This window comes from Plasmopara halstedii (genome assembly GCF_900000015.1).
Source record: "Plasmopara halstedii genome assembly, contig: Scaffold_430, whole genome shotgun sequence".
NCBI lineage: Eukaryota > Oomycota > Peronosporomycetes > Peronosporales > Peronosporaceae > Plasmopara > Plasmopara halstedii.
In genome coordinates this window covers 1,084,248-1,099,836 of record NW_020187350.1, presented here as the reverse complement: position 1 = coordinate 1,099,836, position 15,589 = coordinate 1,084,248, and the positions used below count along the sequence as shown (strand labels likewise).

The 15,589-nt window shown below is 42.9% G+C and overlaps 6 protein-coding genes across 6 annotated transcripts; 3 read left to right on the top strand and 3 right to left on the bottom strand.

The window, feature by feature from the left end:
- Positions 1–842: 842 nt before the first annotated feature.
- Positions 843–1,460, top strand: PHALS_09801 (P-loop containing nucleoside triphosphate hydrolase; the record flags this gene model as incomplete). Its single annotated transcript, XM_024725121.1, has 3 exons — positions 843–998; positions 1,088–1,176; positions 1,238–1,460. 3 exons carry the CDS (start codon positions 843–845, stop codon positions 1,458–1,460), a joined length of 468 nt encoding a protein of 155 aa, XP_024575930.1.
- On the bottom strand, positions 1,460–2,096 carry PHALS_15392 (uncharacterized protein). Its single transcript, XM_024725120.2, has one exon. It carries the CDS (start codon positions 1,806–1,808, stop codon positions 1,533–1,535), a length of 276 nt encoding a protein of 91 aa, XP_024575929.1. The 5' UTR covers positions 1,809–2,096; the 3' UTR covers positions 1,460–1,532.
- Positions 2,097–6,265: 4,169 nt separating this feature from the next.
- On the top strand, positions 6,266–8,852 carry PHALS_09800 (phosphatidylinositol--trisphosphate 3; the record flags this gene model as incomplete). The annotated part of the gene is made up of 4 exons (XM_024725119.1): positions 6,266–7,084; positions 7,152–7,277; positions 7,353–7,945; positions 8,003–8,852. The coding sequence occupies 4 exons, from the start codon at positions 6,266–6,268 to the stop codon at positions 8,850–8,852; spliced, it is 2,388 nt and encodes a 795-aa protein (XP_024575928.1).
- Positions 8,853–9,975: 1,123 nt separating this feature from the next.
- On the top strand, positions 9,976–10,625 carry PHALS_09799 (uncharacterized protein; the record flags this gene model as incomplete). Its single annotated transcript, XM_024725118.1, has 2 exons — positions 9,976–10,485; positions 10,548–10,625. The coding sequence occupies 2 exons, from the start codon at positions 9,976–9,978 to the stop codon at positions 10,623–10,625; spliced, it is 588 nt and encodes a 195-aa protein (XP_024575927.1).
- A 760-nt stretch (positions 10,626–11,385) lies between these two features.
- PHALS_09798 (folate-biopterin transporter family) lies at positions 11,386–13,092 on the bottom strand (the record flags this gene model as incomplete). The annotated part of the gene is made up of 3 exons (XM_024725117.1): positions 11,386–12,257; positions 12,363–12,457; positions 12,521–13,092. 3 exons carry the CDS (start codon positions 13,090–13,092, stop codon positions 11,386–11,388), a joined length of 1,539 nt encoding a protein of 512 aa, XP_024575926.1.
- An 860-nt stretch (positions 13,093–13,952) lies between these two features.
- On the bottom strand, positions 13,953–15,512 carry PHALS_09797 (amino acid auxin permease family; the record flags this gene model as incomplete). The annotated part of the gene is made up of 1 exon (XM_024725116.1): positions 13,953–15,512. One exon carries the CDS (start codon positions 15,510–15,512, stop codon positions 13,953–13,955), a length of 1,560 nt encoding a protein of 519 aa, XP_024575925.1.
- Positions 15,513–15,589: the final 77 nt, after the last annotated feature.

Sequence of the window (15,589 nt, the reverse complement as noted above, 5' to 3'; positions counted from 1 at the left end):
ATCCAACGCCTTTTCTATTATTGTCAGAGCTATTGTGGTGTTGAAGACACGTAAGCTAGTTGTAGAATTTCATCTAAACATTGGCATATAGGTAATACAGGTTGGGACTATTTTTCGATAATGTAAAGCCTCATTTCTTAGAACCGGTACTTTGTAAGAAACCGGTAGTTTAATGCTTCCTCTTCAAATTGGTTTGAGTTACCATGTGCTAAAATGAAAATGGACTTCAATTAAAAAATCTTTGTCTGCACCTTACCGGAAGAATCGTGAAGGGGGAGGTCCAAGCAATTGTATTATTATAGTTTCGAGATGTGATGGCCTCTTATCTCATCCTTACAATCCGCTATGTGTTAGACATGCGGGCGATCACGTCGTGTGTCAGAAGACTACCACAATAAGAATGTTTTAATATATGTTTTTGAGCTTCTGGCGCCTCATATCGAAATTTAGCGCTCGCCTTTTCTCGAGAGTATTAGTTTTTCACGTGAAACATTATGACGACCGCGATATATATACACCACCTGTCTTCTGACTAGTATTTCAAAGGACTGCACACTTTCTACTATTTCCTGAGTATTCCAAAAGCTGCCAATCATATGACTAAATCCTTCAAGATATATGGGAAGCGCTAGAAATTTGGAATCACTTGAGGTCATGAACGTTGCAGTGTCATGCAGTGAAAGTTTTATTTTTCAGATGGACCATTTTCGTAGTGACAGCCCAAACTTGATCTTGCATTTAAAGGGATGTCATAAATATGGACATTGTTACGCTGCCCATAATTTTTGAGATTACCTTAAACCAAGCTTTACGCCTGTGAAATATCAACATGTACACATAGTATGGAAACAAACATCGTATCCATTGTGATAGTAGGCTCACCGGGAGACGGAAAGTCCTGCTTTCTCATGATTATTGCATTTTACCTGGCGCGCATCAAAAGGAAGAAGGTGCTTGTCATACGTCGCTTGGTAGAACTCAATCTAAAGAACGTTGTGGTGTTTCTCGATAGCCAAGGACTGTACGCACGACTAACAAATCTCTCACCGATTGATATCGTGGCCTTCCGTGACAAGTTACTCCCAAGTTGATTGAGGGTAAGGTCGATGAGAAGGAGGCGCCAATTGTTCTGGTTGATGGCGTTAACCCGGCAGAAGTGGACGACACGAAGAATGAGTATGCTCCTTTTTCATTTCTTTGCAACATCGTGTCTGTTTGATGCGAAACTTGACGACAGCTCACGCATTGTGGTTTTGCCGGCGTGGCGTGATGCCAACCTGCTGCAGTACACGAAGTTAACGAACTGGGTTGTCGATTCTGGTCTACGCAAGATCAAGCGGCAGAAGACACCGGTGGCGAAACTTGTTAAGGAGCAGTACTTCTATAGTGGCGGCAGTTTGCGCGAGTTCTGTAAGAATGGAGCTCGCCTGAAGAGCGTACTACTGTGCCGTGGAAAATGATCAAGCGTTTGAGTTGGTGTACAACTATGGTGGGGGACAAAGCAAGAGCCACGTGGATCGTTTGCAGCGTCACTACATCACTGACTGCAACCGAAAAGTGGAATACCATGACAGTCGATGGTGGATAATCTGTGAATTCCGGATAGTTGGGGCGGAAAATTGACACGGACACGCAGCTAGAGGCTTACAAGTATGCAAAATCTGTCGGTACCGGTTTCCATGGCGTCGCGTACATACAATTGCTTCACGACGCAATTCGTGGGCATTCGTAAAACGTACACCGGTTGTGCTGAAGACACGGGAAGGGTCGAAATACGAAAAAATTGAGACCTGGGTGCCCAACGTCATTTTGGCGGCGAAAATGAGGAATCGTGCTATCGTTGCCTGAGCACACTTGAAAACGATACTTACTGGTTCCCGACATACCGTTCTTCCCTTTTATCGACGCAGTGACTACGTGTGAAGCGTTGCCAAGTAAAGGTGGGTCTGGTGACGAGGGTCAGAATCTGTCGACCAAGTCCGAGACGATAGTGGCTTATATTCAGGTGACGATTCGAAGCGAGAAAACGTTCAAGGAAAAAAGATTGTGCCATAACAATTTATTGCTGAAAAACACGAAGCGCGCCTTACTCCGGTATCTGCCAAGACCACAGACACATCTGATTTTGTCATCACATTTACAGCCACCGAGATATGCTGTAAGATATTTATCGTAGCTAGTACCAGCTGGTACATAGTTGAGAATTTTCATGTTCGATGTAGCAATGCACATGTAGCTGGGATTTTTGATGATAGATTTATTGGTTCGGTACCAATAACGGCAAACAAGCCCTGTTTAATCAAGTTAATGTCGTATCGACCAAAATTGAAACCAAATACTGTTACCTAATCAATTTGCTGTTTTTGTTTCCTGCAGCAGGGCTGCCGTAGCTAAGCGCTTGCTTTAGGTCACCGACCTTTCGTTTTTTACAAGAACCGAGTATGAGTTAGCGGATCGCAATACGCTTGCTTCAAGAGTGATTCTTGCCTTCCCAAGGCTAATTGACTCTTTGGTTTGAATTCAGAACTGAAGGTCAGATTTTCCTAAATATACTAAATATATATAGTAAAATCTAAACACAATGGCTACCTAGCCACGTATTCATGTTTGAGTGCAGTCACACCATGCACATCTCGTGTGACACACATCCCTGTTATCAGAATTCATGTAATCCCGTTACACTTCCCGTAATCAGACCTTTGCTTACCAAAGCCAAGGCTGCTATGAAAGGCAAAAAAGCTGGCATACTTTCCTTGTTCAATCCAACCCTCCACATCAGACATCTTACCAAGATTGACTCCTGGAAATTCCATACCTGTCAGACCGTGAACGTTGATGATTTTCGGTAAAAGCGACCTATACTTATTGACATTGTACTACTTGATCTTTACATATAAACACAAATGTATTTGAACATATCCGTAAGAAGCATCTTCGGATCATTGTTTACAAAGTAACGCGCCTCTTCGGTTAAAGTATCAGGTACTGATACAGACACCGGGATACGATCGTTCGTGAAGACAGTATTCTCTCCATGTTGAGGCGAGGTAGGCTTAAGGATGGTCTTAAAGTCATAAACGATGAAGTGATCAATGTACTGGTCAGTATTCTTGACTAAATACTTCGTAAGCAGTGATCGTATTGCGTTATGAGCTGTTTTATAGACAGTTAGCTCAGCTGGGAATCTTTTAATATTCACGAGCTCGCACAGATACTTTTCGTGATTTTTAACTCTTTCAGCGCTGTTCAGACTCAGGACATTAATATTTATCCTGAAGCATATCAATGTTCTTGATGTGAAGAACATGATTCTCGAACGATAAATATCCATAGCTTCATACCCCTTGTCCGGTCTACGATTGCATTCTACATTTCAAGAAACTACATCTTTCTATACACGTTATACCAAATTAGAAACGTATTGAACGTCATCGAGCTGTAGTAGGTCAATGGGCTGGAAAACCCTCAACAGGATCATGAATACTTAATCCCCTTGAAAGAACACTTGCACTAGAAGGCCTCCTTTACCTGAGCTTGAATTTTTCGAGGATCTTTCTTTACGTCCGGTCATGCAGTGGAAGATGCACTTGTTGTTGGTTTTGGGAAAGTTGATCACGTGCTTGTTCTCGCGAATAATATTAGGGATGACAGCTTCGCTATCTCTGAGAGAATGCTCGCGATGGCAGATAAAAATCTTGAGCGCAGTGATAGCCTTGAGCTTCTGTCCAGAGCTGGGGGTAATTCATTTTGTCAGTCAACTCCATAGAACGGATTGCCGAATCACCTTCTTTTGAATATTGATAGCAATAGGATTAGTGAATACATGAGTATTATTGAGATTTGGGTAGAAGTAGGGAGTGTGATTAGGATTGGTTCTACTTACAAGTTCGTACCCGAGAGCAATATATATATCAAACGCACTCGTTTGAGTTGAAAGGACGTTTAAGAGCTTGTTGTAGAAGTCAGAAGACTCAACACCCTCGTGTAAGTGTGATTCCATGTGATTACCATTGTAAAAACGGTTCTTAGGATCAGCCTTGTAGTCAGGCGACAAGTTTGTCTCAAGGGTTTCAATCGGAACATTCTACTGACTTTAAAATCGACTTTATATCTTAGTCATTCACAGACATTTCGAAATTAATGAATTCAAATATTTGACTCATACCTTTCTGGAGGTTTTATGCCATTATCATTCTAGGGTGAAAGCTTCGGCAGATAATCCACACGACTGTATTGGGATTGACTTTTTATTTGAGAAAAATAATTTATTTGATTTGGTTTGCTCTAAGATTTGCTAAGTTCAATTTTGGGCTCACGCTTGCGGAGCACGATCTGCTGTCTATTCTTATTGTCGTAGCTCTTTTGGTATGACAAGCGAGCGTCGCGTGTGCGCTGATAGCAGCGCTTCTTGGTGATGCCCAGGAGAGTACGCCGTGTCACGATATTACTAACTTAATTTTTATCACGATCGATCATATACGTGGTCCAACCTTTACTTGGAACGCTTCACACGTGGACTACACGTCAAGAGAGGTGTTAGAAGATAATGTCGCAGTTGTATGTCTATTTCTTAATGACTCGGAATTGTAGATGGAGATTGGCTTAATGTGATTGTGTGGTGACTACATGCTCATCATTGAAGGCGTGACCCAAAGGGTAAAGTTTAAATTTTGTTTTGGGTACACGATGGAATTTCTTGCCAAAACTCACGTTTTTTTATCCTTTTGGTTGGTGATTGTTGAAGGCTGCGACGATGTGTCTTGCGGCACCGTTGGGTAAATGCTTACTAAACGTTCTTCTTTTATTTTTAATCTCGGCCTAAAGCCTTATTCTTCTATACTTAGGGCTGACAGAATCGGCTGAGCTCTCAAGCAATAACCCCCTGCTGATGCGCTAGAGTAGAAAACCAATACTGTCAAGTGAGATGTCTACCACCAAGCGTATCATGTCGCATATACTGGCGTTGATCGATGGGAAAGCGCGTCGTCCTAGAGCACGAAAGCTATAACGGGGTTACACGTACCTGGTAACAGAAGTGTTTGTCACACGATATGGGCATTGTGTGACTGCACCCAAATAAGATTACGGAACGTGGCTGGGTAGCCAGTAGTTATGCATGTATTTAGATTTTACTATTTATATTAAGGAAATATCTGCATTTAGAATCAGGCGGCTTTGCCGCAGATAAAACAAATAAATACAGTTTACATATTAAACAGAAGACTTTACCAGCATTGAGTTAAGGTTCTAACTACTCTTGGAGGTAACGGATTGCGATTCGCTACACTCCTACTGGTTCCTATAAAGAACGTAAGCTCGGTGACCTAAATTACGCTTCCTTTAAGCGCAAAGCTACGGCAGCCCCGCTGCAAAAACGCAAAGCCACACGCCGCTGCTGATGGCCAAGATATGCTGGCTACGGGAGTGGAAGATAGCTGGATATGAACTTTACCAAAAGCGGCTATTTCGCCTGATTACAGCGCAAATAGCCTTGGTCTCTTCGCTTCGGTGCAGTCAGCGCAAAAAAGATTGCAGAATGATTGAGGACGACGTCGATTTTGCTTTTAAACAAATGGAACTTTCCATTTATGACACGATATTCGTCACGATACATTGAGTATCATAAGTTTCCACGAATGCAAAAGGCAACAAAAAAAATAAGACTCCCATCTATCAAAGAGCCAATCCGAGATCTAAGCTACCGGAATCCTCACGCTAGGATTAAGCTTCTTTAATGCGGGATGCTGGTAGCTATCCGCCCTTTTGGCAGTCATTCATTACACCATGGGACCTTTTCAAGCAGTGGATCCCAGCCACCCAGCTTTCACACATCCATTGGGAGGATAGACACACATTTAGTTGCAATTGCTCGTCTACTAGAGTGTCCTATCTCCGGCTGCCTCACTTCAGATTCTATGGGTACTACCTTCCGGTCCCCTAGCAACTTGAGCTCAGGGTCGGTAGGAGTAGAGAAAATTCAAAATGTTTTAAGGCTCCCTTAAAAGTATAAAATACCGAGCCTAATCTGGTGCTTGCAGAGTCCGAGTGTCCCACTCTAAAAATTGAGATCTGTGTCCATAGCACACTGAATTTGTAACTATAAAAAGAGCTTAATTTGTCGCTACTGAGCCCAGATGGCCTAATTGACCCTAGGAGTAGGCGTTTTAAGTTCTGGCGGGCTCTTTTTTACCTAAGCTACAAAATCCTTTTTAAACCGTATGTATTTAAGTTCATTTCTCAATATTTCGTGCCCCAGTCAACTAACATGAAGGCGCTACGTGCCGCCGTCTCAGGCTCGCGCGTGCGATTCATGCAGGATGGATTCGACCTTGACCTGACATATATCACACCAAAGCTCATTGCAATGGGATATCCGGCCTCGGGCGTTGAAAAGACGTACAGGAACGATATTAATGAGGTTGCGAACTTCCTAAACTCGCGTCATCCTTACAGCTATCGCGTATATAATTTAAGCGAGCGTTCGTATGACTATACTAAATTTGAAGGACGTGTGAATGAGTGCGGCTTTCCGGACCATCATCCACCACCTTTACAGCTCTTGTTGGATATTATCAACGACATGATAGAGTGGGTTGCTAAGAGCTCCAAGCACGTTCTTGTGGTACATTGTTTGGCTGGGAAAGGCCGCACAGGCGTCGTCTGCTCATGTTTTCTCCTTCTCATGGGCTACTATGGTAGCGTCTTCAAATTGCGCAAGGAGCATGAGCTTAGAGAACTGGCAAACTCGAGCATTCGCGACTTTTGGAGTGCTCGAGGCCAAGGAGTGCGATTTCCAAGTCAAGCATTATATATATATTACTTTCTTAAAGTTTTGCGCAGAATGGGGCGCGTGCCCACGCAAATTCCACCGCTTCGACCGGCCAAGAAGATGCTGCTACGAACCATCGTGCTCAATGGCGTGCCTGATTTTGAAGCCCCTCCGCATGGTGGATGCACACCATTTTTACAGGTACTACCGGCGCCATCGCAGCATCATCAACCTCAATTGCTCTACAATAGCTCATGGCAAAATCCAAAGTTTGAAACTTATCTGGCTGACCCCTTTGGATCCATTATGTTTGAGGTACGTACTATGGGGTTCAGGGTGCGAAGTGTGACGTTTGATGGACTTTTGGATTCTGAATTTTCAGATCAATGTGGAAGTTCAGGGTGACGTTTTGGTAAGGTGCTTTCATGCTAACACGACTAACATTCTTGGCAAGCGCATGATTAAAATGTTCCACTTTACTTTCAACACAGACTTTTTTCACAACTATGTAAGTATTGTTTTGATATGAATGCAAACAGCAGGATTTGTTAACTGATACCAGCTGCTTGTGTTCAATAAATAGAGTAACTTATATCGCTTGCCAAAGGTGGAAGTGGATGAAGCCACAGGAAACTCACGTTATCCAGATAATTTCCAGATTCTTTGTCACGTGGAGATTCTCGATGCAGATGGGAATCCATACCCTTCAGTTTCTAAGTCACGGAGTAATAGTTCAGTTCGAGACGATGGAGTGGAGCAGCAACGACCGCAACTACCTCCACAACGCCGCATGACAGCTCCAACTCACCAATCTTATCATGAATTTCAGATGCGACGTCAACCGTCTGGAAGGCCAGAAGAGACTCCACCGACGATGCAAGGGTGGCTGTTTAAACAGGGCGGATTTGTCAAAAACTGGAAAAAGCGGTGGTTTGTGGCCTGTGAGGGGAAAATGATGTACTATCACGGAATGTCGGACGCAAAACCTCTTGGTATAGTTAATTTGCGGCGAGTAACAGTCGAAGTATGTGAAGCTTATGAAGTGAATGCGCGAAACCAAGAGTTGCACTATTTTAAAGTCATGCCACCCAGTGCTGGTCAACGCACATACATTTTCGGAGCCGAGTCGGAACGAGACTTGGTTACTTGGGTGCGCGTTTTAGGTGCCCAGTCAACGTATGGTATTCTTGATGGCGTACTGCAACGAAATCCTAATATGCAGCGCAATGCTAGATATTCGTATCAGCAGGAGCATCAACCTCATGATTTTGGTCTGAATAGGCAACGGTACAACAGCAGAAGCTATCACTTTGGCGATCCAAGATTAGCGCCGTCGCCAATGTCAATGTCAATGCCAACAAATGGTTATAGTCCATCACATGACGAACGTCCATCGGCACAGTCGAGTGCTACGCGGCAAGCGTATCAAATGTCATCTAGTGATGCTCGTAACGCAGCAGATGTCATGCGAGGACGACGTGATACGATGCCAAGTGATCTATCAGAGGCTGTCCAACGAGCTCTTGCGATACGCTCTCTTTCTTACACTGACAATGACGAGCGTGGAAGCAATCTATTTCCATCAGCAGCTTCTGCCATGCAAAATTGTGTGCCAGCTGAGCCTGTGGCTGACTTGACGAATACACTTTCAGCGTTAGAACAAGCGTCGCTCTTGCAAGAAGTTAATGGATTTGCGACCGGAATTTATATCTACTCAGCCGATGAATTACAAGAGGCTGCACTATTGCAAAAGTATATGCGTGAGACACGCGGAGATCCAGATTCGATACCTTCAGTCGCAAACGGAACCAAAACATCTCCTCCGGGCTCTCTTTGTCAACAGCTTCAGCAATATGTGGAGCAAAACCGCATGAACGATGCTGAGCAATTGCTCACGGAACTTGTGTTGCTAAAGTTTCCGAGACTAGTTGATGCGATGGATCACGATCCATTAGCATTTACTAAGCTGATTGCTGGAGAAGATATTTGCGTGGCGACCAGCCGAGTAGAAGATCAGGATTACGAGTCTGACTCTGAAATGAGGCTCGACTCAAAAGGTCATCGACGAGCTCTTTTTTTTTAGAAATTGATTGTCCTTCAGTTAGATGTCTTGGTGTTTGATCGACAAAATGATACATATAATGACTAAGTCGGGTGCGAATCATTATCTTTATCTAAGTCAAATTTTTTGTAACAGCTCTCAAATAGCATTCGTAAACTAAATGAAAAATGACAGAAGTTTCATAAAAGTCAAAATCGGACCTCATCGTATTTTAATATTTTTTTCAGTAGCTAGTCTTTAAGCGGTGTTTGTGTAACGCGACAATGAAATTGCTTGGTTACAAAACAAGAACGTTTTGACATAAGCAGCTATCCACCGAATTCCATTGGCTTCGTTCACATTCTGCTGCATCATTTTATCATACAGTAAGTGGTTAAAGTAGTGGGCAAGATTGTTAGTAATTGACGTGCGAAGGTTCATACAGTCATGAGCCCTTTACTAGATTTTCGGACATTTTGCGAATCTCTGATACATAGTATTAATGTTATTACAGTAAAAATTCTGACAGCATTCTGTAGCATTTGTCCTAAGCACTCTGCAAATTAATTTTGTGGGAAATTGTGGTGCGTTCGACGTTGATAACTGTGAAATACTCTGATCAGAGGCTCAATAGTGCTCTTCGCAGGCGTATCTGTTCGCCCGAACGAGTAGCGTAATCTTACAGAAGCATGTCAGGTATGACGTTGTACGCATATGCATTGCGACTTTCTTTTTGCAAATTTAGAATGTTATTCCTACAGCATACTTTTTACTTACTATTTGTTACGCCCAATCTCGTACAGTACAACAGCCTGATATGTATCCACAATACCAAATGCTTCATCTACAGTGTAAAATCCAATAAAACATAACTTGCGGCTATTCTCCCCAATAATCATTGTCCATTAAGATGGCTGGATGATCTTGAGCATATATTTGGCATTCTCTTCTTTTATTAAATGCCATCTTGTTGTCGTTTCGAAAGTCGACACCTCTATAAGTTTGACAATTTTTTAAAAATCTCCTCGACAACATTTCAAAAATTAGTATTATTTACAAGGTAATCGAGATCATGAACCGTCGTTTGGCGAACAGGCGGACGTTTTTCAGGCTTGAGCTATTTAGACGTAAAGCTGTGAGGCAAGCAGAAAAAACGAGGTCGAAAATGAAGATATCGAGAATTTCGCTTCTAGTGGTGGTCAATATCCCGCTTTTGAACACTGTAAATGCCTCGTGTCTGTCGTCGTGTCAATCGCAGCTTGTGCACTACCGCGAAGAGGCGTGTCAAAAATGGCGTGAGAGACTACCACGCCCGGACTTGTTTAACCACTGCGGACAAGGATTTAACAAAGGCAAGACTGCTGGATGTGAAGGATACTGCCAGACGGTCCCTGAACTGGGCACTATGAAGTCGCTGCGTTTAGATGCCTGCGCTTCATTAAAGGGCCTTCCACCAAGCGAACGCCAACACGCGTGTCAGGCTGGATTTTCTGCCGCTTTGGATCTTGCAAAGGATGCGGCTGAGCCTGAAGTCATTCAAGAGGCTGTAGAAGTCGTGAAACCGAGCACTCAAGAAAGCCAAGGTGATGCGGAAAATGGACGTAAGCTTGAAGAAAATAGTGTTCCTAAAAAGAAAGTCAACGGGAAAAAAAGTATTTCAGGCACAGATCGCAGGGTACGCCGCTGTCTATCTATGTTAAGTAAAAACGCTGTGCTGATAAACACGTTAATTTGTAGAATTTGCTGGAGGATGCCCGTAAAGAGGCTGAGGCCGCCTTTGCAAGCGTGCAGGAGAATAAAGCAGCAGAACTTTAAATGAAGTCCCTGCGACACGTCAACGCATTGTCATCGCTTTATTCTAAGCTGCAAGGCTTAGTTTGTGGCTTAGATGATTTTCTCCTTTTAAAATTTGAAGTAGAAATAATGCGTTTCTTCTTCTGTCTCACATATATGCTAGCGATATTTCATAGCGAAACTTTAAGATTCTACAACAATATGTGTAATATGACTGATAATTTAGTAGCTTTTGCTGGTTTTAGCAGTACTAGCTACGGGATTTCCAAATTTGTGCAATTTAATAGCGCTTCCTTGCTGGGTCCTAATACAATTGTACCGCCTAATGACATCTACCGCTTGGGTAATCAAGAACGGTTAAAACTTATCCAAAAGACAGTGTTAAAGAGTAAATGAATGCGAATTGTCATCCGAGACCACGAAACATTCTCCAACTGCGGATCTACTCAATTAAATAAAATGGTACGATATACAAGAATGATAGAGGAAATATATGCTTGAGATAACCAGTTGCAGATCACAGCAAGCCCACAAATTTCAAAGCCTTGGTCTTAATTGGTCGAGAGTTCCAGACGGCCCACCTGTCGATAACGTCTTGAATGTTGTTCGAAACTTATGTCATCGTGCTATTAACGATAGCGATTTGATCATCGGTTTCAGCGAGTAACGAAAATGTCAAGTTTTGTGTCAGGAGTTGCTGCAAATTGTCATGCTTCAGAACGAAATTTTACGTTTAAACAATTTGATTTTTGACATTTTACAACTTCAATTCTAGATACTTTCAGCAGCCCCTACCACCAGCAATCAATAAGCATGAAGTACTTTCAAAGATAGCGAGGGTGTTGGCCATTAAGGACCAAATCAGAGCAAACGACAGGTATGCGACCGTAAGACCACCCAAGAGTTTGCTAGAACCCCCTGTGCGAGCAAGTTCTTGAGTCGCTTTTTTCTGAGGTGGTAGTAAAACTAAGAATCCCCACGAAAGGATCGTCATAACATACGAGATAATGACTGTAAATGTGATATCTTCACGAATCGAACGATCATCATTCTGCACACGAGCATTGGTGATGTCAAACGGTGCATTGATGATTAGAGTCAGTGTCGAAGCAAATGGTGCAGCCAAATTTCCGACAGTTGTCATGAGACCGTAAATGGCTCCTTCATGACCAGTGCCAGCAATTTCGACCGTAACGAAGAGAGCAATAATCCAAGCAACGCCACTTGGGATCTGTACAGCAATAGGAGGGCCGAGCCAGAACCACTGGTTACGAAAGATATCCCAAATGGTAATGAGCGCAACCGAACAGTCCACAGCAATAACAATTGCTCCCGTTACAACTATCATTGCACGCCAGTTCCAATGAAGTCCGTACTTTGATGTGACCATAATACCAGTCATGAAGCATAAGTGACCTAAGACTTCGTTCAGTGTGTTGTTAATTGGGGTAACACCCACCAGGTACGATTGTATTGGGGAGCTTGCCGTATACGAGATACTGGAAAAAATTCCAGCAAAGAAATGGTGAGCAATCACTTGGTACACTACACGTTTGCATAATAAATTCCAAAAATCACTGATATATAAACCAAAGTCAAGACGCTCGGCCTTCTCTTCTCTAATAAAAAACCACGTAAATGGGACAGCTGGAGCTGTAAGCAAGATTGAAATGATCATGAGCTGCGGAAACGTGAGGGAGAAATCAAAGCTACCGCCATAGTCTTCACCATTGAAGCAAAAACCAACGAGCAACTCACCAAGTATCACGAAAGTCGTACGCACTGCATAAATAGCTGATTGAGTTTTGCCTCGCTTGGCCAGAGGCTCTTGCTGGGCGAGTTCACACACAATGCTGTCGGAGCATACATCGGATAAAACGTAGCCAAATGCAGCAAAGAACATGAGCACGACGTACTTGGCACCTTCACTAGGGGCACTGTAATTGATACGGTCTTTAATCTCTGGTGTGTAGTCGGCCACGTTGACATCACGATCGGAAGCAACAGAGTAATACGGTGGGCCAATTGGCATAAACGCCATCATTAACAACATTCCAATACAAATTGACCAGCCAAGAAGCATGTATGGACGACGACGGTACCCGAAGATTGGGAAACAGTCAGACGTAATACCGTAAAAGACCTTAAAACTCCATGGCAAGATAACGAGTTCTTTGGCGGCAGAGACCTGAGCACCACTACAGTTGAGATACTGTTGCATAAGGGGATACACTGTACCAGGAAGCATACCGTAGACGACACCTACGGCCGCATACTGAAAGACGAGCCCAATATGATCACGACTCATTAAATTTGGCATCCCACCAGGACGGATGGCTCCGTCTTCGAGTACTTGTGAAATCTCACCGGGTGTCTTGGCTCCTGTAAAACCATCGTCGTGATCTTTCGTGACACTTTCTTTCGAGGCACTAATGACAGATAAACACTGGAGGTCAAGTCGATTCTGGCCATTGGGTGTCCGAGTCATTGCGGAGAAAGCTAAATGAATGTCAACTGTGTAGCTCAGATGCAAGAAAGAACCATGGATCAGGATATCTTGCTTTTATAGCAGACGCAGGGCTGAATCAGGACAAATCGCCAGGTTTATACACAGACTCCGGCTTGACCAGCTGAGAGTACCTTTGATACTTGACAGTCTATCCATACTTAGGTCAATACTTAGCTGTGAGTACATCTGTTGATATGCAGGATGGAGGCAGTAAATTATTACGCCATGTCTCGCCCAATCAATTGTCACAAATTCCTAACGTCGAAGCTCGCTAGCGAATTGCTAAGCAATCTAGGTTTTAGTAGCAACTTTTTTATCCACACGCTACTTAATTGAGTAGCTGACAGACGTTATGATACATACCAACGTGCTGTTACAATACTTTCTATAAAAACTGGCAATGCGAGCTATCGCTACTCTCTTCTAACCCCACACTGAAGATGTAGGTGATACACTACCACGTCAAAATGAATTGGACAAATGTGTAGACAAATAAAGTTGCTATCGAAGTAGCTCTTAATTACTTGTCCCATATAGTGCAGCTATTGACTGTATCATGTTATATCAAGAATTCGATTTTGATATGACGAAGTACTATTATCAGTATACTAGCATTTTTTCCTATTTATCGAAAAACGATCCTGACGCTGTATGAATATACAATGATATATATATTTTTTTCAACTTTGATATTTAGTGCGAGCGTCATACTCCGGAGTATATCATATTAAAATGTAGGGTTGTCTAATTAGCGAAAGGTTCTGACTCAGGTTCTTGACGGCAATACAAACATTTCGTCAAATCAAACAAAAGGTTGTCAACATATTCTGCAAGATTCATCATGTCGATGTAATAACCTGAAGGGTAGCTGCAACACAAAATAGAGTCGCAATCACGCAGACAAATATCAGCAGAGCTAATCGTATCATACGCTTACGATTTGTGCGCCAGGGGATAAGGCGAATGTAAAAGATAAGTGGAAACACGTAGCAAAGCATCAGCAAGATACTCGAACCAACAAACGAAAACACCACGTGAATCCCGGGCACTCGCAAAGCGCAGATTACCTGAGCAACCACCAAAGATATAGTCACAATGGCCTGCACAGCTCGTGGCGGAGCTATCGCGACCTCTTCGAAGCTTTCATCGTGAGGATTGCTGGAGAGACAAGTGACATAAATCTCAAGCATCAACGAGCGCAATGGATGAAATAACAGTGGGAAAGATAACAAAATTGTCAATAAAATTGCCACGCGAGGTACCTCCATTATAGCATCGTTTGAAAGATTCAGCAATATATTGCCCAATGTTTCATGGCCGTAGATTTGCACAGCGCAAAGACCAAAGATTGCGTAGAGTAAAACACAAGATCCAACAGCTAGAATTAGATGACGTTGCATAGTCAGTTGAGCACTTTCAAGCACAGTCACCATCGCCTTATTAGTTTCAAAAGCGTCAAGTTTATTGTTAAGCACCTTAATCTTTCTCGCCATCTCAGCTGCTACTAGCTGCGCAAATAGCGGGATAATGTTCAAATGTAGCATGAACGCGAAATTGTAGATTCCCACAACCTCCGAAATACGCCAGAACAAAGGTGCAACAGTTTTTGTCACTGACTCTGACGTTCCAACAGCATACGAACGATTATTTTCAGTACTTTCAGTTGCAGCACGGTAAGCAACTGCACCCACGAGATAAATCGAAAAGGCGACTCCCAAATATGATGAAAAACGCAGCGCTGAGATTTTTGTTAGACATCCAAGTGGTAACAACACAATCAACATAACAGCCCAAACTGCTATTTTCACTGCTAGTTGCCGTTCCTCCAAACTTTTCTGTTCAAAATTATATATCAATGCAGACAACATTATCGGTGCCATGTCTTTTACCACGCATATGCAGCCAACGCACGCTCCAAAGACTGCAAATGCAGTCAAAGCTCCAGTCAGTCGAGCCATTAATTTGCCACCAGCTTTCCATGCTAAAAACTGATACGAATCTCGATTTGTCCGCCAATCACTGATATTGTTCATTGCGACTACCACATATATACCCACAAGTGTATCAGCTGTAAATGCCATCGCCATTCCCACAAATATTAAGATTGAAAGTGCTTGGAAAGGCGATAATAACACAAACGTCAAGGGAACTGATAATGTACCCGCACCAATGGCCGACATTAGAAGTGTGAACGGCACGGCACAATTGCGACCAATCCATAGATGCAGCAACGCACAAGTTGTTAATGCAGGCTTGGAATCTCGTACATTAGTAAGCTTTTTGGAAACAATAAGTGGAAATCCAGCTTCGAACGAATTGCGACGATGATTATGCTTTTGGGACGGAAGAAGCTCTGGAGACAATGGGAGTAATGGCGAGATCTCGTCCGAGGTTGACATGAAAGTTTATGGCTATTTTCAAGAGAGAATAAAAAAAATGCCCCAACTTTTGCCACATATAAAAAAAATATCCCAAC

Bases quoted from the DNA above. Each gene is read 5' to 3' on its own strand.
- PHALS_15392 (XM_024725120.2), bottom strand. From the start codon at position 1,808: ATGACGTTGGGCACCCAGGTCTCAATTTTTTCGTATTTCGACCCTTCC.